This window comes from Hylobates moloch, unplaced genomic scaffold (genome assembly GCF_009828535.3).
Source record: "Hylobates moloch isolate HMO894 unplaced genomic scaffold, HMol_V3 SCAFFOLD_1, whole genome shotgun sequence".
Classification (NCBI taxonomy): domain Eukaryota; kingdom Metazoa; phylum Chordata; class Mammalia; order Primates; family Hylobatidae; genus Hylobates; species Hylobates moloch.
In genome coordinates this window covers 182,283,469-182,308,653 of record NW_026652276.1, presented here as the reverse complement: position 1 = coordinate 182,308,653, position 25,185 = coordinate 182,283,469, and the positions used below count along the sequence as shown (strand labels likewise).

The 25,185-nt window shown below is 39.2% G+C and overlaps 1 protein-coding gene across 6 annotated transcripts in view; it reads right to left on the bottom strand.

The window, feature by feature from the left end:
* MAGI2 (membrane associated guanylate kinase, WW and PDZ domain containing 2) overlaps nucleotides 1-25,185 on the bottom strand; it is a 1,482,569-nt gene that overhangs the window by 324,634 nt on the left and 1,132,750 nt on the right. For 3 of the 6 annotated variants that reach the window (XM_032761232.2, XM_032761231.2, XM_032761233.2), the window contains exons 8-10: nucleotides 24,853-24,974; nucleotides 24,374-24,502; nucleotides 22,713-22,895 (exon numbers count right to left, since the gene is read on the bottom strand). In XM_032761232.2, the coding sequence (XP_032617123.1) occupies nucleotides 22,713-22,895; nucleotides 24,374-24,502; nucleotides 24,853-24,974 (434 nt within the window). The remainder of the gene's footprint in view (nucleotides 1-22,712; nucleotides 22,896-24,373; nucleotides 24,503-24,852; nucleotides 24,975-25,185) is intronic. The other 3 variants (XM_032761229.2, XM_032761230.2, XM_058425323.1) reach the window with 1 other exon arrangement.

Genomic DNA, 25,185 nt, shown 5'->3' with positions numbered 1-25,185 from the left:
AGATGCAGAAAAGGCCTTTGACAAAATTCAACAACCCTTCATGCTAAAAGCTCTCAATAAATTAGGTATTGATGGGACGTATCTCAAAATAATAAGAGCTATCTATGACAAACCCACAGCCAATATCATACTGAATGGGCAAAAACTGGAAGCATTCCCTTTGAAAACTGGCACAAGACAGGAATGCCCTCTGTCACCACTTGTATTGAATATAGTGCTGGAAGTTCTGGCCCGAACAATCAGGCAGGAGAAGAAAATAAAGGGCATTCAATTAGGAAAAGAGGAAGTCAAATTGTCCCTGTTTGCAGATGACGTGATTGTATATCCAGAAAACCCCATTGTCTCAGCCCCAAATCTCCTTAAGCTGATTAGCAACTTCAGCAAAGTCTCAGGATACAAAATCAATGTACAAAGTCACAAGCATTCTTGTACACCAATCACAGACAAACAGAGAGCCAAATCATGAGTGAACTCCCATTCACAATTGCTTCAAAGAGAATAAAATACCTAGGAATCCAACTTACAAGGGATGTGAAGGACCTCTTAAAGGAGAACTACAAACCACTGCTCAATGAAATAAAAGAGGATACAAACAAATGGAAGAACATTCCATGCTCATGGGTTGGAAGAATCAATATCGTGAAAATGGCCATACTGCCCAAGGTAATTTATAGACTCAATGAGATCCCCATCAAGCTACCAATGACTTTCTTCACAGAATTGCAAAAAACTACTTTAAAGTTCATATGGAACCAAAAAAGAGCCCACATCGCCGAGTCAGTCCTAAGCCAAAAGAACAAAGCTGGAGGCATCATGCTACCTCACTTCAAACTATACTACAAGGCTATAGGAACCAAAACAGCAAGGTACTGGTACCACAACAGAGACATAGATCAATGGAACAGAACAGAGCCCTCAGAAATAATGCCGCATATCTACAACTATCTGATCTTTGACAAACCTGACAAAAACAAGAAATGGGGAAAGGATTCCCTATTTGATAAATGGTGCTGGGAAAACTGGCTAGCCATATGTAGAAAGCTGAAACTGGATCCCTTCCTTACACCTTATACAAAAATTAATTCAAGATGGATTAAAGACTTAAATGTTAGACCTAAAACCATAAAAACCCTAGAAGAAAACTTAAGCAATACCATTCAGGACATAGGCGTGGGCAAGGACTTCATGTCTAAAACACCAAAAGCAATGGCAACAAAAGCCAAACTTGACAAATGGGATCTAATTAAACTAAGGAGCTTCTGCACAGCAAAAGAAACTACCATCAGAGTGAACAGGCAACCTACAAAATGGGAGAAAATTTTTGCAACCTACTCATCTGACAAAGGGCTAATATCCAGAATCTACAATGAACTCAAATAAATTTACAAGAAAAAAACAACCCCATCAAAAAGTGGGTAAAGGACATCAACAGACACTCCTCAAAAGAAGACATTTATGCAGCCAAAAAACACATGAAAAAATGCTCATCATCACTGGCCATCAGAGAAATGCAAATCAAAACCACAATGAGATACCATCTCACACCAGTTAGAATGGCCATCATTAAAAAGTCAGGAAACAACAGGTGCTGGAGAGGATGTGGAGAAATAGGAACACTTTTACACTGTTGGTGGGACTGTAAACTAGTTCAACCATTGTGGAAGTCAGTGTGGTGATTCCTCAGGGATCTCGAACTAGAAATACCATTTGACCCAGCCATCCCATTACTGGGTATATACCCAAAGGACTATAAATCATGCTGCTATAAAGACACATGCACATGTATGTTTATTGCGGCACTATTCACAATAGCAAAGAGTTGGAACCAACCCAAATGTCCAACAACGATAGACTGGATTAGGAAAATGTGGCACATATACACCATGGAACACTATGCAGCCATAAAAAATGGTGAGTTCATGTCCTTTGTAGGGACATGGATGAAACTGGAAACCATCATTCTCAGTAAACTATCACAAGGACAAAAAACCAAACACCGCATGTTCTCACTCATAGGTGGGAATTGAACAATGAGAACTCATGGACCCAGGAAGGGGAACATCACACTCCGGGGACTGTTGTGGGGTGGGGGGAGGGGGGAGGGACAGCATTAGGAGATATACCTAATGCTAAATGATGAGTTAATGGGTGCAGCAAACCAACATGGCACATGGATACATATGTAACAAACCTGCACATTGTGCACATGTACCCTAAAACCTAAAGTATAATTAAAAAAAAATTATTGCATAGTTCTTATCCTGAGGAGCTTTGAAACAACTTTAACTTAGTACTTGTTAACAACAAATGATACTCACTTATTGATTAAAAATGCAAAGTGACTTCTGGATATATTTGCTGGCTTTTTTCCTCTGAAATCAATGAGGATTGGGGGCAAAAACCTGGAGCATATAGCAAGGAAATAAAACCATGCTGGTATGAAATTTCTATATGTTCTGTGTATTGATCTTGAAATTTTCTTTTTAACTAACCAGAGTATTTGGATATTCAGACAAGGGTATATTAGTAAAAAGGGAATTGACTTTTATCTCTTATCTAAAACTTTCCCTCAATGTGCGTTTTTATTTAAAAAATGGAGCAAAATAATTGATACACTACACTACACTACACTACACTACACTACACTACACTACACTACACTACACTACACTACACTACACTACACTACACTACACTACACTACACACTTTAGAAGCCTGACTGAGGGGGGGAAAAAAAGCAGAAGGCTGGTGGAGAGTGAGAATTTTATCACACTTTAGAGATGGGACTTAAGGAATCATATGGTTCAACCTCCATCCAGAGCCTGAAAGGGAATTACTGAGACTCATATTAAACCTCCAGTTTAGTTGTGTTGACTATTCTTCTGGAAGGTAGAACAGCACAGTAGTCAAGACGGGTTTGGATCCCAGGCTTATTGCACACTGTTGGTGTGACCTTGAGCTAGTTTCTTAACTTTCCTAAACTTCAGTTCTTTATTTGTAAAATAATTATACCTATCCTACAGGGTTATCATAAAAATTAAATCAGATATTATATATTAAGAATGTGGCACAATGTCAATAAACTCTCAGTGAATTAGTATTATTATTAGATAACCCATTCCATTGTAAGGTAGCTCTGTTATTAAGCTATTTTTTAAAATAATGAATCTGCCCAGGTGCGGTGGCTCACGATTGTAATCCCAGCACTTTGGGAGGCCGAGGCTGGTGGAACACCTGAGGTCAGGAGTTCGAGACCAGCCTGGTCAACATGGTGACTCCCTGTCTCTAATTAAAACAACAACAAAAAATTAGCTGGGCATGGTGGCGGGCGCGTGTAATCCCAGCTACCCGGGAGGCTGAGGCAGGAGAATCGCTTGAACCCAGGAGGCAGAGGTTGCAGTGAGCCAAGATCGCGCCATTACACTCCAGCCTGGGCGACAAGAGCGAAACTCCGTCTCAAAGAAAATAAATACATACAAAATAAAATAAAACAATGAATCAAAATCTGTCTGTCTATAGCTGTCATCTATTTGTGCTTGTTCTCCCATCTGAGAAACCCAAAAATAACTGATTTAAAGCATGGCTGCTCCACCTTCCTTTTGGTAGCTATTCCATGTCTGAAGCACTTTGCATTCTTTATGTTGTAGACTTCGGCATATATACTTATTATCCCACGTACCCCTAAGAGTATAGGCTAAATGAATCCTATTGCTATCATTACTTCCTGAAAAGAACCAAAAAGGGAGTCATAAAACACTCAACAAAGAAAATATAGCCAAGAAACTGAGAACCGATTTGTCTTTGATGGGAGACAGTTTATAGATGCTCAATCTTCCAGACAAACTTTACAGCCTTGTTCACATACTACCTAACCTAACCTTATTCCTTATGACTTAAGAGATATTAAAGCACCTTAATTAGGTGAAAGTGATGTAATGCCTGCTCCTCCTTCTATCATAGTCTTCCTAGTTGCTCTAGCTTGAAACTCAAACAAGCAAACATACTTGACTCGTTCTCCACCCCTCTCTTCTATGCAGACAAGAGGGAACACTAATTCTGTGGTCCAGATATTTGTCCTTTCATTCCTGTTTTTCTTCTCATGGTTGTTAGAGCTGACACTTCCAATAGGTAGATGACCAGCATACAGCAAACTAGCAGCAAAGAAACCAATGCATTAAGAACCAGGACCCCACTCTCATCCTGCCCTGTGATCACCTGCTACTTCTTCCCACTGACCCAACCCAAGTGGAAGCCATAGGGCAAGGGAGCCCACTGGTGTAGTGAATAAAGAGAACTAGAAGGAATGAGTCTGGAGAGGAAAATGAACTTGATTCCACACATTTCTTAACTTCTTTTGTGACTTCTGTTTCTCTCTCCAGAGGTATCTTTTGATTAAACTCATTTTGAACGTTACCTGTTTGATCATGTTGCTCCCCTACTTTTATAATCTTTCCATTCCTCTTAAGCAGACTTTATAGTTCCCTCCTGATCAACCTCCTGGCAGCCTTTCACCTTAACTTCTGTTTCCACTTTCCTTCTCTGTTGTCTCCTAGGCTTCAGGCATAACAGACAAGCTGATGGTTCTCCATGTCTCCCAGATTTAGAGACTCCCAAGGACCACATTGCTTTCATCTTATAGGAAGAGATCCTACCTGACACAGCCCCTGGCTCATAGTAAATGCTCCACATGTGCCTGCTGAATAAAGGGATGTCTGCACTTTTGCACACAATATTCTCTGAACCTGGATTGCCTAACAAATTCTTAATTTCCCTTCCATCTGTGAATCATACTTCTGAGAAATCCACCCTGATCTCTTCCCATGACATCTCCTCTTATGAGAGACTCATTCCTCTGTCCTTGCTCTGCAGTCCGTACACATCTCTTTTAGCACTTATCTCCAGGTGCCCTTTTAAATTACTCACATTCCTCTGTGGCTTTACCAGACTGTACATTCCTTTATGGCAGAGACTGGTATTACACATCCACAGATCCCCAGGACCTGAAAGGATGCCTGATGCATGGTGGGTACTCAATGCACATGCAACCTGTTTACTGAGGAAAATGGACTCGATCCCACTCATTTCTTCTTCTCTGGCTTCTGTTTGTTTCAGAACGACAGAAGGGGAGGTGGAAGAGGTATAAAAATATAAGATAGTATTTTTCACCAATTACTACTTTCATTCCTTTTCCCCATTCCTTAATGATATCTTGGGAAGATTATTAACTTTTAAGTAACTTTTTGCTATAATATATCCAGTCTCACTAAAGCCCCAACACCACACTTGATTTAAATCGCTTTCCTTCCTTCTCCGTGGAGAGGTATGGTCTGCCTCTGAATCACTGCCTTTCCCCTCCTTCATTCTTCAAGGTCTAGTTCTTCCAGTGTGTTAGGGGCAGAGAGGAAGATCTCTCTCTCTCTCTTTAACTGGTTGCAATTGTATGCTTTTTTGTATTGGTTGTGGCTGCTTGTCTGGTGAATGGTAACTGGCTGGCATCCAGTGGCTGGCTCTTTTGTGGGATGGATCTGTGCATTCTTCCTCCGGCCAGTGTAATATTTGGCTAAGCTTGACCTCTTTCACCTCTGTAAGCTCCTGCCACACTGGAGCACTGCCCAGTCTGTTGACACTGGGTATTCCTTGCCCAGCAGGCAGCTCTCTTGAGTGGAGGATAGAAGACAGCTGGCTCAAGTCAGGCTCTATTCTCCATGGCCACTTCAACCACAGAAATCTCACATAGCCTTCTCATGCCAAATACTGAGTTGCAATGGCTTCACTGCCATGTCTTCTCTCTCTCCTGCCATCTCTCTCCAATTCACTTCTTTCCTGTTATGACTGGCAAAGGAAGCGAGTCCACTGCCTGAGCAGATGTCCAATTTGGAAACCTGATCTCCATCTTCCCTTCTTACAGGCTACCCAATTTCAATGAGTGATTCTCCTGTAGCCTCCCCTTTCTTTTTCATGTGGATGGTTGTGTTACCTCTCAAACACAAATCCCACATAAGAAAAATCTACCCTGGGCCGGGCGCGGTGGCTCACGCTTGTAATCCCAGCACTTTAGGAGGCCGAGGCGGGCGGATCACGAGGTCAGAAGATCGAGACCACAGTGAAACCCCGTCTCTACTAAAAATACAAAAAATTAGCCGGGCGTGGTGGCAGGCGCCTGTAATCCCAGTTACTTGGGAGGCTGAGGCAGGAGAATGGCATGAACCCGGGAGGTGGAGCTTGCAGTGAGCCGAGATTGCGCCACTGCACTGCAGCCTGGGCGACAGAGCGAGACTCCGTCTCAAAAAAAAAAAAAAAAGAAAAATCTACCCTGAAGATTCTGTTTTCCCCTCTTCAGCTTCTGTTTATGGAGGCTAGGGTGAGAGGAGAGGGTTTGATTATAGTAGGGGAGCCCCCACAGTAGCACTGAGGTAGGTTTGTGGGTCCTGGAATCAATTCTATGAAAAATACCACTCAATGTCCCCTGATAAGGTTTGCTGAATAAATGAATGAGCAAGTGGACGTATCTATCTTGAATAGGTGATAACAGATGGGAATACTGATGCTGTGCAATAAGGGGCTAGGTGGATTGTAAAACAGAACAAGATTAGTCGATGACAGAAATCAGATGTAAGCCCTGGACTTCCGACTCAGGGCTAAGTGCCCCAGCCTGCCATCTTTATATAACCTCTGCTTGTCTCAGCAAGACATGTAGTCATAACATTAATTAATAATGCCACTCCACACATCAATAAGAGCCTTGGAAATTTACCATGAAAAATCAGTTTTGTACTTTTTAGAATTTGCAGCTCTGAATAGGGAGGAAAATGTCATTTCTGCCAGAGGCACAGCATCTTGTTCAGCTCTTATGTAAACTCACTGTCAGGCAATCCTAGAAACTGCCTCCACTTGCCTCTGGGCAAAATGTCTCCTTTTCATAGAAAAATGTCACCTTTTCTCGAGGAAATGGCAGGTGGTTATTTTTTTTCCAAAGGAAAAATGACCTTTGCATTTTGTTAAAAAATACCCCAAAACCCCTCAAGGACTTACGCCTTGATGAAAACACTGAAAACAATTCCATATCTTTTACTTCATACTTGAGGTTCTACTTTGTAAATTTTGAGATTACACCTGTCACCACTGATGTAGCCTGTAGGCAAATGTCAGTGACCAGAAAATCCTGGCATCTTGTTTTCCAGGAATGTTCAATGGATGCTTGTATCTCAGCTCTTGTTGCTCCCAGCTCTAAAACACACACACACGCTCACACGCACACACACACACACACCCCTCTCTCTCTCTCTCTTACTTTATTCTCATTACTTTAACACTTTAAAGCCTTTATATCCCAATCCTGGATCACAATCTTATACAAGTCCATGAAAGACTCCTCTGAAAAAAATGCCAATGTTGCTACATTGCTTATCATTGTGCTTAAAATTATGTTCAATATTTCATATGAAATTTATACCTGTGGCAATCTAAGTCATTTTTTCATACCAAATATTTTTGTTCTCTCATGAGGACACAGGAGAAAATATATCCAGTATTCTTTCCCACCACCCCCCATAGTCAGATAAGAAAATACAAAAGAAATACAACAAAGAAGTAAGGGGAGTGAAAATATTAGGACCTAATACTTTAAAACAAAGAGAGCAGGAAGATAAAGGTGACGATATAAAGAAAGACAGTTCTAGGTTATTAACCTTGGCTTGAAAAACAAAGTTCCCACTTCTTTTGTCAATATTTCATATATGTGGTAGAATCTTTTTCCCTTCTGACAATAGTTCTTGCCATTAAAAAAAGCAAAATTTACCTTACAGAGTTTGATTTTCCAGCAAAGTAGTAAGTTAGATGATGACACTCAAGATTTACCATGTGTACTCTTGTCACTTCATGCAAATCCTCAGCTGGAGCATATGAGAGGCACATTAATTACATTGGATACAGGAATAATGTTTCTGCAGCTGCAGCAGTTTTGATATTTGCAGACTCCAGCGCACTCTATCTGTAATTTCACTGGCAGCTTGCAAAAACCAGCAGAATCACACTTACAGACAAAGGTCTGCATGGTAATTTATCTCCTATTGACTTCAATGAAGTCTCTTCATCCAGAATACTAAGAAATTCATAATTATGAGCCAAGATCTATGACTTAGCTAAAGAAAATGAAAGACATGTTTCTTGCCTCTTGTCACTTATATTCCGCATACCTGTGGATGATGGTACATATGTGCATATCTATACAATTAAACTATTCACTGAGCACTTGCAAACCCATATGACAAGCTGTAGGAATATGCTCCAATATCCTATATATTTGATTCAAGGAGTGTTATTTCTCTTAGCAGAAACATTTACTTTTCTTCACGCATGCTCCAACTATCTTACCCTCCTCAGACTTTTCTTTTTGTTATGATTCAGAATTGACTTGCTTTTATTTTTGGAGTGGATTACCATATCAAAAATGGAGAGACCATTATTAAACAAATGAAGATTAGGTTACTGACTTCTGTAAAATGTGCCTAGCAAAAAGAGATGAGCATCCTATGGCATACTTACATGGCACCTAGCCCAATGTCAGTGTCAGATAATGCATACAGAAGAGGTGAAATGTCACTATTTCAGCTGTCAGTCTGCCAACAGAACAGTTGTCAACATGGCACCACAATTCTGAAAATTTTCCGATACCTTTATTAAGTCTAAAATGATTTAAAGAAGCAAGAGGTGTCTTTAAATGTTCAATGCAGAATTATTTTGTCTCCAGGATCCAAAGGGTGAACATCCTAAGAGTTCATAAGATCTTTTTATGTATCCATTACTTCTAGAATATTATAGCTTTAATTTATTGGAAGATAGTCTTATGGAGATTCATAATGGCTACCATTTCCGAGAGATTCCATGTGCCATGACCTAAGTATTTTATATATAATAACACATCTGGTGAGATGTTTGGTTAAACTAGACTAAGAAAAGCTTTAAATAATTCTGTAAGGACAACATAATCATATAAGAATCTATGATGATTACAGCAAATCTTATGCCTCCATAGTAATCCATGTCAGACTAGTGCTGCATAGAAAGATTCATTCACTTATTTAATCAACAAGTTGAATATTTTCCATATACCTGGTCATGAACTAAGCCTAGGTGATTTATTAACGATCAAGTCAGACACAGGTTTTTCTTTTTTTTTGTTTTAGATGGAGTCTCGCTCTGTCGCCCAGGCTGGAGTGCAGTGGCACAATCTCGGCTCACTGCAAGCTCCGCCTCCCGGGTTCACACCATTCTCCTGCCTCAGCCTCTCCGAGTAGCTGGGACTACAGGCACCCGCCACCACGCCCGGCTAATTTTTTTGTATTTTTTAGTAGAGACGGGGTTTCACCGTGGTCTCGATCTCCTGACCTCGTGATCCGCCTGCCTCGGCCTCCCAAAGTGCTGGGATTACAAGCGTGAGCCACCGCGCCCGGCCCCAGACACAGGTTTTGATCTCAATGAACTTATAGTCAGGTTGGGAAGGCAGGGGCTGGCAAATAAGAATTTCCAATTCAGCTGAGGGAGGAGCAGATAAAAATAAGCATCTTTCATAAAAAGCAGATTGTTTCCTGATGAACCAAAGGCTCAGTTCAGAGAGACAGAGTAGTAGGAACTGAACGAATTTGACATTGTCCATAAGAGTGCATATGGTGCGTATACACATGCATGTGTGTACACACACATATACACCATAGAACACACACACACCATAGAATACTATGCAGCCATAAAAAATGATGAAATCGCGTCCTTTGCAGTACATGGATGCAGCTGGAGGCCACTGTCCTAAGTGAATTAACACAAGAACAAAAAACCAAATACTACATGTTCTCACTTATAAGTGGAAGTTAAACATTGGGTACATATGGATATAAAGATAGAAACAACAGACACTAGGGACTACTAGAGTGGGGAGGGTCGGGGCAAGGGCTGAGAAACTACCTATTGGGTACTAAGCTCAATACCTGAGTGACAGGATCATACATACCCCAAACCTCAGCGTCACGCAATATACCTATGTAACAAACCTGCACAGGTACCCCTGAATCTCAAATACAAGTTGAAATTATGTATAAAAAAATAATGCAGACGGCAGTCCAGATAGCAGAATCTGGTAAATCTTTGCATCTAGCTGTATCACTTTGTTTCATTGACAAAGCAAGTGAATTGGTGATTTTGGACCTACACTTAAAAAGCTAAAGTGATAATAACTGCTTAAACGCATTTAGTTATTACTTTTAGTTTAAATTTATCTTAAGGTAAACACCTCTCACTAATATACTCAGAGCCAACCACCTCCTCCTATACTATTAAGTATAAAAAGATGATGTTAACCCCATGTTTTCCAGTCCATTTCTATTATATTTAAGTAACAGGCTTTCAGAATTTTTTTTTAAAATGCCAATTTTATACCCAGTAGTATACTCTGGTACTCTAATATAACATTCCTGGTATTATAACGTCTAGCACCATTCAGAGCTCTGCTCTCAGGCCGAGTAGAGGCCCCATCTATATTTTACTTTAGCTCCTCAGAGGGCCAGTGAGCCTTAGTGCAAATTAATATAAATATTTTGTGCAGAATAACTTAAAAATACTAGTAATAAATGTACATTTAAGTGTATTGACTTCCATGACCTTAATAGGTAAAATCATCATGAATATCATATCTCAATTACTGTGTGACTAATCCAAATGGATACCAATACTGAAACTAGAAAAAAATGCGAAGTAGCACACTTTGCTATATCTGCACTAAAATGATAGTAAAGTTCTTAATCCTGCAGCAGAGATGAGAACCTAGGATAAGATTTGTATAGTTACCCCTTCTTAAGTGAACTTTTATCAGAATGTGATTTTAAATGAAGAGGGAATAAAGAGGACTGTGCAAGGCAAAAAGAAGACAAAAGACAGAAATGAGAACAAAGAGTCACCACAATAGCATTTGGGTTACAAAGGCCTCTTTTTTAAAACTATATGTTTTGCTGAAGCATAGCATGGTTTTAAGAATTGATGCAATGACATTGTTTTTAATCCCCAAGTGGTTGGTCTGTAGCCAAATTCAAGCACTTTTCCAGGTGTGACATCTGTATCACCTATGTGTCATTATAAAAGGAGAGTAGGCTGGGCGCAGTGGCTTACACCTGTAATCCCAGCATTTCGGGAGGCCGAGGCAGGAGGATCATGAGGTCAGGAGATCGAGACCATCCTGGCTAAAATGGTGACATTCCATCTCTCTACTAAAGATGCAAAAAATTAGCCTGGTGTGGTGGTGGGCGCCTGTCGTCCCAGCTACTCAGGAGGCTGAGGCAGGAGAATGGTGTGAACCCAGGAGGCAGAGCTTGCAGTGAGCCAAGATCGCGTCACTGCACTCTAGCCTGGGCAACAGAGCGAGACTCCGTCTCAAAAAAAAAAAAAAAAAAAAGTGTTCAGCGCGCTGCTCTCACCCTCACTGTGGGAGGTCCTGTTATTGGTCTGAGAGATACATTACTAGCAGTGGAGATACTAGGTATTTGAGCAAATGAAGTGAAGTTTTGAAAATTAGGTGTGTTTAGAAAGAACAAAGAGTAGGTATATTGATGGGCTAAGTTTATTTCTTTTCTACTGGAAGATACTAGTATTGGCCAGCTGGCTAGAAATTTATTTTCTGACTTTTAGAGAGACCAAAATGTTTTCATTAGCACCGAAAGTTCATAAATGTCTAAATAGGCAAAATGATGTTACGTCATGGCAGTTTTAGAAAATTATCTAACACGATGTAAGTGTGAACATTTTGCTAGATTAAAACCTTTTTTAAAAAACTGAATTCCTATAACCACTTCCTTTATTTTGTTTATTTTTTTTTTTTTTGAGACGGAGTCTCGCTCTGTCACCCAGGCTGGAGTGCAGTGGCGCAATCTCGGCTCACTGCAAGCTCCGCCTCCCGGGTTCACACCATTCTCCTGCCTCAGCCTCTCCCAGTAGCTGGGAATACAGGTGCCCGCCACCACGCCCGGCTAATTTTCTGTATTTTTAGTAGAGATGGGGTTTCACCGTGGTCTCGATCTCTTGACCTCGTGATCTGCCCGCCTCGGCCTCCCAAAGTGCTGGGATTACAAGCGTGAGTCACCGTGCCCAGCCACTTCCTTTATTTTTATTAGAAAGATAAAGCTAGAGACCTCGTCGTTTTACTTCTTATAATTTCTGGATGTGGTATTATGATTCACTATTATTTATTGCTAGCACTACAGAGAACTGAAAGGGAAAACATTATCAATGCTCTGTACCAGAAAGATTGTGAGAAGGCAGAGTGTCCATAAAAGTGAAAGGTACTTTTCTCAGGGGGAGTTTGCACACACACAGGGAACTCTGAAACAAAGCAGCCACAAGAAGCATGTTGCAGGAGATAAAAGATTACTAAAAATTTTTTGCGACTTCTCCACCAAAACGTTCCCCTTCCCTTGAGTCTGGGCTGACCTATGACTCTCTCTGATCCAAAGAGTAGAAAAGTTGCATTTCTCTGATTAGTTCATTTGGTTCTAGGAATTGACAGACCACCTCAATGATTTATACCACCTAAATCAATGGAATGGGGTGGAAGTGATACTGTGCAGGATCCAGCCTAGGCCTTAAGAGTCCTGACAGCCTTCCCTTTTGCTCTCTCAAGTTACCCTAAGCTACCTTGTCATTGAGACTGTGTGGAGCAATGCCTGGCAAGATCTCAGGTGTCCCAACCATCCCAGCGGAGGCATGAAGTGTGAGTGAAGCCGCCCTGCACATCCTAGTGCCAGGAGAGCTTCATATGACTGCAGCTGGGTGATGACTCCCAAAGTAAGTCTAGTAGAAGAGAGCGACCTGCCTGATCCTAAGTGAGATTGCAGAATCATGAGCCAACGATCTAGTGTTCTTTTAAATCACTTGAGTTTGGCATAGTTTATTAGGCAGCAATAGAAAACTAAACAGGTACTTCAAAAGAGTAGAAAAATTACATTTCTCTGATTCTCAGTGTGTGCTCAGGTTTCAAAAGGAAGCCTGCTCTGGATATAGGTTGGTTATGAAGTGGTGGAAAAACAAGCCAGAAAACATTTTCAAATGACTTCTTAGGCTTTCTTGCAGCTCTTTCTCAGGGAATGTTTAATGAACAAAGAGGAAATTGTATTAAACTGCTAAGGAGCTCAGAATGGTTAGGAAGGGCCAAAGAACACTGGGCTGGGGTAGAGTGGGAAATCACTGGATGACCATTAACTGGAAAATCAATATGGAATGGCCAGCACTAAGAAGACAGGCAGTAACTACTCCTCTGAGAGCAGGCCCATCACCATCCACATGGGCCTCAGATTAATCCTCACTCTTCCCTGGAGGGTAAAAAGGGTAACTAAGATTTCAGATAATAATGCTATGGGATAGAATTTCCTGAAACAGTGCTAAAACCCCCAAAGTGAGAAACTGCTCATAGTCCAACATCCTAGACTTATTCCTAGAAGCCACTTAATGTGACTCATAAGAAAGATAAATGTAAAGATTAGGTTTTTTTCTATTGGATAGAAGCCCATAGTCTCCACCCTAAAAGTTAATCCCCACTGTTATTCACAAACACCCCTTTAAAGCAGTTCTGAGCATAGGCTTGGATGGGAGAGGGGGAGGTTAGGATGGAGGGTGTTTGCAAAGCTGTACAGTAGGTGAGAAAGGAATCTTCTTGCTACTACTACAGGCAGTAGTTCTCATACTCCGTTGGGCATTTGATGCGGATTCTGACTTTTGGTTCAAGATAACAGACTAACACCCATCTTTCTCTTTAACAAGGACTTTAAAACAGCAATGAAGAGCCGCCGAGAAAGACTGTTATAAGACAAGACAATGGAAGTGAATTCTAGAATACGGAATGTCAGTAAAGGCATGAGAGCAGAGGTACCATGACTTTGAAAAGTATATTCCAGAGCAGGAGCTGGCAAACTAAGACCCATGAGGCAAAACCTGCTGCCACCTGTATTTGTAATTAAAGTTTTATTGGAACACAGCCATACCCTCTTGTTTTTACATGTTGTCTAGGGCTGCTTTCACGATAGCAGAGTTGAATAGTTGTAACAGAGACCATCTGGTCTGCAAAACCTAAAATGTTTTACCTAAGTATTTACTAATATTTGACCCTTTACAGAGTTTGCTGATTTCGGTTCTAGTGTCTTCTTGGCTGGGAGGGCAGCATGGACAGGAAGGACTCTCAGTTGCTCCACAGAACCCCAGAAGGAATAGGGATTCAGAAACATCTGATCCGAGTATATGGAAGATCTGCCTGGCCATTTGCCTGCATGCAGACCTCCCACCACACACCCAAGTCAGAGAATGAGACTGTCTCCAAAACAGAAAGAAAAATGCCCCAGAGAACAGATTAGACTTTCTTATTCTGTCTCTGCTTCATAACCCTAAATAAAATCTGACTAGTCTTCAAACTCTGCCACCAACGTTGGACTCCCAAGTATCTTTATAGGATTTCACTCTTAAATATGGAAATCTAGAATCATTAGACATGTGAGCATCACACTCTAGTAAAATAAAGGTATGTGAGAAAAAGAGGATATGGATAGGAATAATAGTGGACTGTGTTTGGGAAAAATACAATGTAAAGTCCCTAAGTGTCAGCCATGCAACCACCCCACTAGACAAGGGTTGGAAGACAAAAAAAATAACCAGAAAAAGGGAGATCCTCCATAGTACCTAATATGATGACACTTTTGGGGGAAAATATGATTATTTTAAGAAATATATTGCAATAAAGAAAGAGTATAAAACTCCACAAAGCTGTTTAAGGGAAACAATATATTTATGGTACATTACTGGGCTCAGTGAACAAATGTACAAAGCCATAATGATGCAAAAACTATGCAAATTTCACTAAAATTAGTAGTAAAACTCTACTGGGAGGATGTAGGAGGGTTACCAGATGCTAAAGCTTCATTCTTTCTAAAAGAAAGTAAATATAGGTCATGTCTAAACTGTTAAGACAACTGTATAAGTGTATTCATTAGAAGTGTGAAGGTAGCTACCAGAAGAATTATCTAAAAGAATATAAACTAATCCATTGTCTCTGGGATTATAGGTCTAGAGGGTGGAAAGGGGCAGGGTGGAGACATTTTAAGCATGATAAACATTTTGATCCTTTTTTATTTACCATGCACATGTACTGCTTCAACAATTAAAAAATACATATATATACACATATGCATATTGTTGAACACTGCTTCTAGAAATCTGGAATCAGTAGGTCTGGGGGCACAGGAAACTGTATTTTTAAAAAGCTCTCCAAATGGTTCTGACAAAGTTCATCTTGTGCCCTTACTTTCAGAAGCACAGATACGGAGGTAGCAACCACTAAAAGAGCAGTGATGTCTACCTGCTCAAGTGGAGAAGTGCCAGGGGCTAAAGAATTCTAGGATCGGCTGGGCATGGTGCCTCATAACTGTAATCCCAGGATTTTGGGAGGCCAAGGCAGGAGCCTTGCTTCAGGCCAGGAGTTTGTGACCAGCCTGGGCAACAAAGTGATACCTTGTCTCTATAAAAATTTTAAAGAAATTAGCCAAGCATGGTGGTGCAAGCCTGTGGTTCCAGCTACTTGGGAGGCTGAGGTAGGAGGATGGCTGGAGCCTAGGAGCTGGAGGCTACAGTGAGCTGTGATTGTGCCACTACACTCCAGCCTGAGTGACAGAGTGAGACTCTGTCAAGAAAAAGATGATGAAGAGAAGAAAGAAGCAAGAAGAAGAAGAAAAGAAAGAAGAAAAAAAGAAGAGAAAGATGAAGAAGAACGCTAGGATGCTCGCATGTTTTTCTCTCAGGATACTTTCTTGTGATTTTACTAATAAAATGGATAAATACTAAAGGAAGGCAAATAAAAATGAACGGGTTATGAGTACTTCCTAATTCAACCCCTGCCTATGGAAGCACTTCATGAATAGGCTAGCTCTCTTCTCTCTCATGTATGCTGCAAACCACAAGCTTTGATTCAAAAATTAGCCTAGGGAAAAACACAAAACATTATGTAAAGAGAGAAGCTTTTTAACTGAAGAATGTTAGATAAATAACTATCTATCAGACTCTGTGGTTCTGTGTAAGCCATGTTACATCAATCTTGATTTTTAAAATACTTTAAAGAATGTAATCAGGGTCTCTAGTGTTTGCAAATGATTGCTGGGATGTGTAGAATACTTAATAACCAGAACTCAGAGGGTTTCTGGGCACTATGGTAATTCTTTCTGAGAAACCTTCTGGAACATCATAGGATCATCAGGGATTGGCTCAATGATTGTCAATAAGCAGTTGTTATCAAAAAGCAGCCAAAGGCACTGCCCTCCTTTTCTTCTGTTCTCCATACCTTCCCAGCAGTCAGTGCCAACTAAGAAAGAAATAATTCCCAACTCTACCCTTGTTTCTCTTGGACAGGACCCTGGGTCAAACTTTTTGGTACAGAGGATTTTTCTTTGTGCCTACACAAACTACTGCCGTCTTTTGCCTAAATTAGAGATGATCTGGAGCTGGAGAAGTTGATTAAAATACTTTCATTTTATTTCAGTGTCAAATGAGCCTGCTCACCTTTTCAATACCAATGACTTATCCTTTATATCTGTAGCATCTATTATTTGTGTTAATTTTTTAGGTTCATTTGATATATAAAGTCATTATAAAAAAGAAAATTAATTTTGTCTTTACCATGTACTTGTCTTTTAAATTTCATCCAGAAAATGAAAAACTGGTTTGTTGCTGCTTCAGTGGTCCGCTACATTGTCCAATTAGCATTGACTAGGCTATACTGTAAAAGAGGAATTCAGCCTATTCAAATGTCATTTCTTCATTTATAAAAGCATCCATCCAACCACCATCCATCCATCCGTCCATCCAAGAAGTACTTATGAGCACCTGTTATTTGCCCAGCACTGTTTTATGTTCCAGGAACATATAAGTAAAACAAAATATTAGCCATAGAGCAAACCTCTATGCCAAATGGGCTAAAAATTAGTTGAAAAATTCTATGAGAATGGTTTTAATTACAGGTATATGTGTATTTGTGATATTTTGGTTTTTTTATTTGAGGATATATGACTCTATACTGTCTCTGATGTTTGCTACACGTCTAAGTAGTTCATCTTTACCACTTATGATGGTCATTTTACTCCATATTTCATCATAAATCCACACTGAAGGTGAAACATTAATGTACACGGTGGCGGCATACCCCTTTTTCTAGGCATTTCTCACTACTGTGCCTCTCTGCATGTGCTATTTCCTCTTCCCATGATCCTTCTCACTTGTCCACCTAGCAGATATCTGTTCATCATCCAAAACTCTTTCAGGCGTCATCTATGAGGTCTTCCCTAAGCACTTCCCAGCAGAACGGATTTCCCCTTTCCTCTGTACTATTGTTGTACTTATGTACATATTTTTATTATAGCATTGATATAAATATTCATTAACATGTCACTGGTAAACTTCTTGAAGATAGATTTGTCTCATTTTTGCATCCCTAGTAATTTGGGATTTGCTAGTAATTAGCAAAATGTCTGGCACATTCACTAAATATTTGCTGAATTGAACTGAAGAGCCATTCCCTCTATTATAACATGTGGGATGTTGCAGAAATGTGTTTTTACATGTCATTTTAAATTATCTCACAATTATAGGTAAACGTTTTACATTTTTTGAATATTTAACAAGCATTACATTTTGTTTGATTAAACTTTTTTCCAATGAGAGACATTATCATCCCTATAAAAGCCTAATAAAATTATACAGTTAGCAATATACTTTAAAAAATTTCTGTTGCTTAGCCGGGTGTGATGGTGCATGCCTGTAGTCCTAGCTACTTGGAAGGCTGAGGCAGGGGGATTGCGTGAGCCCAGGAGTTTGAGTGCCACCAGCCTGGGCAACATAGCAAAACCCCATCTCTTGAGAAAACAAACAAACAAACAAACTTCTGTTGCTCACTCCTCCTACTCTCCTGACTTTGTGCCAATATTGTGGTTATTACATACCTATTATATTTTGTTACAGTTACTTGTTTATGGGCCTGTGGCCCCTCCTAGATGTGACCTCCTTGAGAAACAGGTCTGTGTTCTTCCCATCTTTATAGCTCTGGTGCACTGCAATGACTATGAAAGGGAGGTGCTCAGCAAGTTAAATGCATAGAGGACTAAACAGGAGATGGTGAATAGAATTAAATCTTTGGTTCTTTTATCTCTCTTAGGACCTGCTTTGTGATTATCTTAAATGAAGACAATCTGCTACGTTCTAAATAAATCTTTGACTTTGTGGTTGAATAAAGCTAACTTAGACTGTGTGGGTGTGGCAAACTAGCAAAATGAGTAAAAAAGAAAAAAGATTTTCTATGCAAATATTTTTATTTTGTCTTTTAAGTTTACACTGAAATAAGTCTTTTCTAGTTTTGAAACATGAAATAGTGGAAAGAAAAATAACTACATTTTTATTCTAAAAAGAAATGGATTTGTGAAATATTTCACCGAAGTTCAAAAGCACTGGGGAGTCTTTCCCCTCTCCCAAGATGGAATTAGTCCCAAAATTTTGTTTTATTCTAATCATAGGCAATGGGGTAATTTTTATTGAAACATTTGATGTTTGTGAGGTTTTGGCAACGTGAAGATGTGGATGCTCAGTAAAATATCACCAAATGAATGGCAGAGTTGGACACCCTCTAACTCACTCTTGTAGAAAATTATCTACACATGACTTTTATAAGAGTAGTGTTTGGAAACGTGGTGAGTTAGTTTTGAAACTTCATCTCAACTTTTAAGGAGATATAATATGCATTATTACTCATAAATGAGTGGCAGTGACAAATATACTCATAAGGGTACCATAAAAAGTTATTTATACAGAAACTATATGATAAATGGCAATATAGCTTTGGTGATATTTGAAGTTAAAAATGTCAGATGAATACCTCAAATATTTTTTTGTTTCTCTATACACAAACCACTTAAAAACCCATGGAAGAACAATTAATAAGTGTATTGGTCATAAAAATGGCAGAACTTTTTCTCCAAAGGAATTCTCTAATTTTTGTATCTACTAGAACCGATTGAGTTTATAAAGTTGATATCATAAACTAAACAAATGTGAAAAACATGACAATGGTGATAGAGTATATTCCTTTAGAGATATAGTTATTGTACTTTATAACAGTATTCTAAGGCATTTAAAAATTACACTATACCAAGAAAAATTTCTGAAACTGAGTCAGTAATTAATAGCCTACCAACCAAATAAAGTCCAGGACCAGACAGATTTACAGCCAAATTCTACCAGAGGTACAAAGAGGAGATGGTACCATTCCTTCTGAAACTATTCCAAACAATAGAAAATGAGGGAATCCTCCCTAACTCATTTTATGAGGCCAACATCATCCTGATACCAAAGCCTGGCAGAGACACAACAAAAAAAGAAAATTTCAGGCCAATATCCCTGATGAACATCAATGCAAAAATCCTCAATAAAATACTGGCAAACCGAATCCAGCAGCACATCAAAAAGCTTTTCCATCACAATCAAGTCAGCTTCATTCCTGGGATGCAAAGATGGTTCAACATATGCAAATCAATAAATGTAATCCATCATATAAACAGAATCAATGACAAAAAACACATGATTATCTCAAAAGATGCAGAAAAGGCCTTCAAGAAAATTCAACACCCCTTCATGCTAAAACCTCTCCATAAACTAGGTATTGATGGAACATATCTCAAAATAATAAGAGCTATTTATGACAAACCAACAGCCAATATCATACTGAATGGGAAAAAATGGGAAGCATTCCTTTTGAAAACTGGCACAAGACAAGGATACCCTGTGTCACCACTCCTATTCAACATAGTATTGGAAGTTCTGGTTGGGGCAATCAGGCAAGAGAAAGAAATAAAGGGTATTCAAATAGAAAAAGAGGAAGTCAAATAGTCTCTTTTTGCAGATTACATGATTGTATATTTAGAAAACCCCATCGTCTCAGCCCCAAAACTCCTTATGCTGATAATAAGCAACTTCAGCAAAGTCTCAGGATACAAAAATCAATGTGCAAAAATCACAAGCATTCCTATACACCAATAATAGACCAACAGAAAGCCAAATCATAAGTGAACTCCCATTCAAAACTGCTACAAAGAGAATAAAATACCTAGGAATACAACTTACGAGGGATGTGAAGGACCTCTTCAGGGAGAACTATAAACCACCGCTCAAGGGAATAAGAGAGGACACAAACAAATGGAAAACATTCCATACTCATGGATAAGAGGAATCAATATCATGAAAATGGCCATACTGCCCAAAGTAATTTATAGATTCAATGCTATCCCCATCAAGCTACCATTGACTTTCTTCACAGAACTGGAAAGAACCACCATAAATTTTATATGGAACCAAAGAAGAGCCCACATTGCCAAGACAATCCTAAGCAAAAAGAACAAAGCTGGAGGCATCACACTACATGACTTCCAACTATACTATAAGGCTACAGTAACCAAAATAGCATGGTACTGGTACCAAAACAGATATACAGGCCAATGGAACAGAACAGAGGCCTCAGAAATAAACATCATACATCTACAAATATCTGATCTTTGACAAACCTGACAAAAACAAGCAATAGGGAAAGAATTCCCTATTTAATAAACAGTGTTGGGAAAACTGGCTGGCCATATGCAGAAAACTGAAACTGGACCCCTTCCTTACACCTTATACAAAAATTAACTCAAGATGGATTAAAGACTTAAACGTAAGACCTAAAACCATAAAAACCCTAGAAGAAAACCTAGGCAATACCATTCAGGACATAGGTCTGGGAAAAGACTTCATGACTAAAACACCAAAAGCAATGGCAACAAAAGCCAAAATTGACAAATGGGATCTAATTAAACTAAAGAGCTTCTGCAGAGCAGAAGAAACTATCATCAGAGTGAACAGGCAACCTACAGAATGGGAGAAAGTTTTTGCAATCTATCCATCTGACAAAGGGCTAATATCCAGAATCTACAAAGAACTTAAACAAATTTACAAGAAAAAAAAAAAAACCCTATGAAAAAGTGGGCAAAGGATATGAACAGACACTTCTCAAAAGAAGACATTTGTGCAGTCAACAAACATATGAAAAAAAGCTCATCACTGGTCATTAGAGAAATGCAAATCAAAACCACAAAGAGATACCATCTCATGCCAGTTAGAATGGTGATCATTAAAAAGTCAGGAAACAACAGATGCTGGAGGGGATGTGGAGAAACACGAACACTTTTACACTGTTGGTGGGAGTGTAAATTGGTTCAACCATTGTGGAAGACAGTGTGGCGATTCCTAAAGGATCTAGAACCAGAACTACTATTTGACCCAGCAATCCCATTACTGTGTATATACCCAAAGGATTATAAATCATTCTACTATAAAGACACATGCACATGTATGTTTATTGTGGCACTATTCACAACAGCAAAGACTTGGAACTAACCCAAATGCCCATCAATGATAGACTGGATAAAGAAAATGTGGCACATATACACCATGGAATACTATGCAGCCATAAAAAAAGGATGAGTTCATGTCTTTTGCAGGGACATGGATGAAGCTGGAAACCATCATTCTCAGCAAACTAACACAAAAACAGAAAACCAAACACCGCATGTTCTCACTCACAAGAGGGAGTTAAACAATGAGAACACATGGACACAGAGAGGGGGACATCACACATTGGGGCCTGTCCATGGGTGGGGGGCTAAAGGAGGGATAGCATTAGGAGAAATACCTAATGTAGATGACGGGTTGATGGGTGCAGGCAACCACCGTGGCTTGTGTATACCTATGTAACAAAACTGCACGTTCTGCACATGTACCCCAGAACTTAAAGTTATAATTAAAAAAAAATTACACTATACAAATCTTGAATCAGCACTTAAAATACATAAGGTCAAATTTAATTTCTTCATTGCTTTCTAGATAAGGAAATTCATATTTACAAGTTATGGGAGTTATCCAACATCATGGGCCAGGCAAGAAAATTTAAAATCAGACTGTGAAGCCAAACCTTGTTCAGTACTTTTTCATTTACTCTGTGTAATTTTCATATTTTATATGTTTCTGCCCTTAGCAATTTGCCTCTGTATTTCCACATGAAATAAATTTCAATTGTAATTTGAGTAGACATCTGAGTAATTATACATGAAAAATAATTTTTAAGGACTAGAAAAGACTCATATATGAAAACATTATATGGGGACATATACAGACCTAGTCCAGTTTAAAATTTTCTGTATGAGATGGGCATGTATATTTCAATAACTAACCTGGGTGATATAGCATGAGGATATTATAAGATTAACACAGATTTTAAAATATTGTGGCTGAATATAAGTTAGAAAAGTGTGAAATGTTAATCACACCCCTAAGAACAAACTCTAGAGATAAATTAGAAAAGTGTCAATCTCAAGAGTCCACTGAATCCAGCAAACAGAAGGGGTAGTCTAAAAAAGAAGGCAAAAATTATATTCAAAATTGTTTACAAATTAATTCAACTTGATATTTTTAAACTTAGGGGAAACATAATTTATGCTTTATGCTTTTCCTAAAGTGAAGTGACCTTTGTCTTTTGAATCAAACCACAAAAGAAGCTCCTTATATTTGCCTTCAGAACAAAAGATGTTGCAAAACAATTTTCTAAACCATGAAGGACCTTACCTGTTTCCATTTTTCCATCCTGTGCTGCAGGCCCATCCGGAATCACACTTTTCACCTGCAGAAACTCATCAGGTTCGTCTCCACCAATGATGGTAAATCCAAAACCCATGTTGCTCTTTTTTAGGGTGGTGCTGAGGAATGTTCCCTTCAACTGGGATGCATCCCGGGTGAAGAGTGGTTTTTCTACATTGGCCAATATAAGTTAAAAAAGAAAAAGGCATGTTCAAGGCAAGTTCTCAGACAAGAGAAAGCCAGCCCCTGAGCAGCGACAATCCCAGGGGTAAATGTGGGGGGTCTTATACAGCAAATGCAAGCAGGGGGTGACTGCAAGAGGAGCAAAACTATTAGAACTTCCTACACATGAAGAGCAGTCCCAAGCATCCAGGGAAAGATGAAAAAGCTGTTTGGTTTGGAGACAGACTTTTTGTCAAATCGGTTTCCACTCATTAATTTAGCCTTCTTGTGCTTAAAAAAGGCTGTGTCAACAGGCTGCCAGAGCCTTCTGAGAAAGAGGACAAGGAGCCCAAATCATCCAGACAACATCTGGATCTGTTCCTCTTGTTGTTATGAAAGATTCTAGGTAGGAGGTATGTGTCAGTGGCCGATCCTAAACTAAGCCTTGAAGAAATAAAGGTAGAAAAATAAAATGGACTTGTGATTTTTTTTTTAAGTGAATAAGAGCACAACATTTCAGCATGTGCAGTATCACAAACAGAGAAACAGTGGAATGTGATCACATACTCAAAAGGTCCAGATTGCTTAGAAAGAGTACCTGTATGTGGGACCGACTTTTGTTTACACGCTCTATTGTGAGATACTATAAAGATAACCAGATAAATAAATTGCTATTGGCTCCGATAGTGTTTAGTATACTCTAAAATGTGAGCAAAAGGCAAGCCGATGTTTTTAGGTATAATTATGAATGTAAAGGTAACACATTTTGTCACAATATGTTGACAGATTCAAATCATATGCCCGAATAATCTGAATAGGTATTGCATAGATTTACCTGCTAATTTGTTATATAATATGCTTTTCCAGCTATGATCTGTAATAAATATATTCCTAAGTATAGTAAGTGTTTTAAAAAATAATAGTCATACTAGAAAACGGAATTAATATCTGCTTTAAATTCCATCACAGATAAATATTTTATATGATTGTTTTAAAACGTGTTATATTTAGGTGGTCTCATTTAATATTTTTAACAGCCAAATTGTACATGGTAACTCAATTAAGTATTCTGCATGATATCTTTGTTGTTACATTTTGGTTGACAAGTCATTAACTCTAAAATAATGAGTCATTCTATTAGACTTCTACTTTTTCTGTCTGCTTACATATCACATGTATCTTTATTAAAAACACAGGTTCTTTAAAACATAAATAAAAACCACATATAATCCTTTCTCCTACGTTTTCTTTATCAAATTAATGTTTATAGTTGGAGATGAGTTCATCAGGAGACCTTTACATTCATTTAATTATGCTGCAGTATATGGCGTGAAAATTACCAGCAGGCAAGCCTAGGCCTCCCGACTCTAAAGGCTCTTTTGTGTTTTATTTAGAAGCTCACTAGCTGTGAAAAGTTTGTGCAGCAACTCATCCCACTACGTGGCTCCCAGGTGTAGTCAGGTCCCACAAGCAGCCCTGGGACATACCGAACAGCCAGGGCCTCCCTGCTGGGTCGCGCTGATAGTAAGACAAGTCATTCACGCTGCGCGACCTCTCCGGGGCAGCACGGGGGCGGATGGATTTGGGCCTAGGTAATGTCCATGAGGAGCTGTCTACTGTCACAAAGGAGAACAAGCCTCATTCTTGTGCTTGGTCTTTTAAGGACAAACTTATAAGTCTCTATGAATCTCTGCAGTTTACAGTGCCACTATAAAAATCCATTAATCTCCACTTGGTGACATGCTGTACATTCCTATAAAGTACTGCCTGCGGCTGTAACTTCATCTGCGGTTGCTAAAGGCATTAGTTTAGAGAGAATGCAAACATCCAGCTAAAGCTAATAGGAAGGTCTGGAGAAAGCAAATCAAGTTTTCAAAATGGTTCAAGCTACAGACATATTTGGAAGAGCAGGCAGTTTGACAGACAATTTTCCGTTTGAAACATCACATGCTGACAGGTATCATACCTCGGAAACCTGGGGCCTGCAGGGGCTTTGTTCCAAGTTCTGTGTGGGGCATGTTATGTTGCTGTAGCTTCCTTTTTGCTTCCAGGACAGGATTTTCAAACTGTGTTCTTCTATTTATGTGGCTAAAAGAGAAAATTTCAAATTAGGATAACAGTGGGGCAAAGTCATTTAAAAGACCATAGGCATGGCTCTATAGAGAGCAGGTGATTAAGGGCCACCTTATCTGATTACAGTCAAGTGCCTCACCCAGCACGCGGTCAGGCTTCTGACTGGGCTGGCCTGTGTACAACACACATTTCTGTGACAAGTGCTGAGTTCTCAAAGGCTCTCATA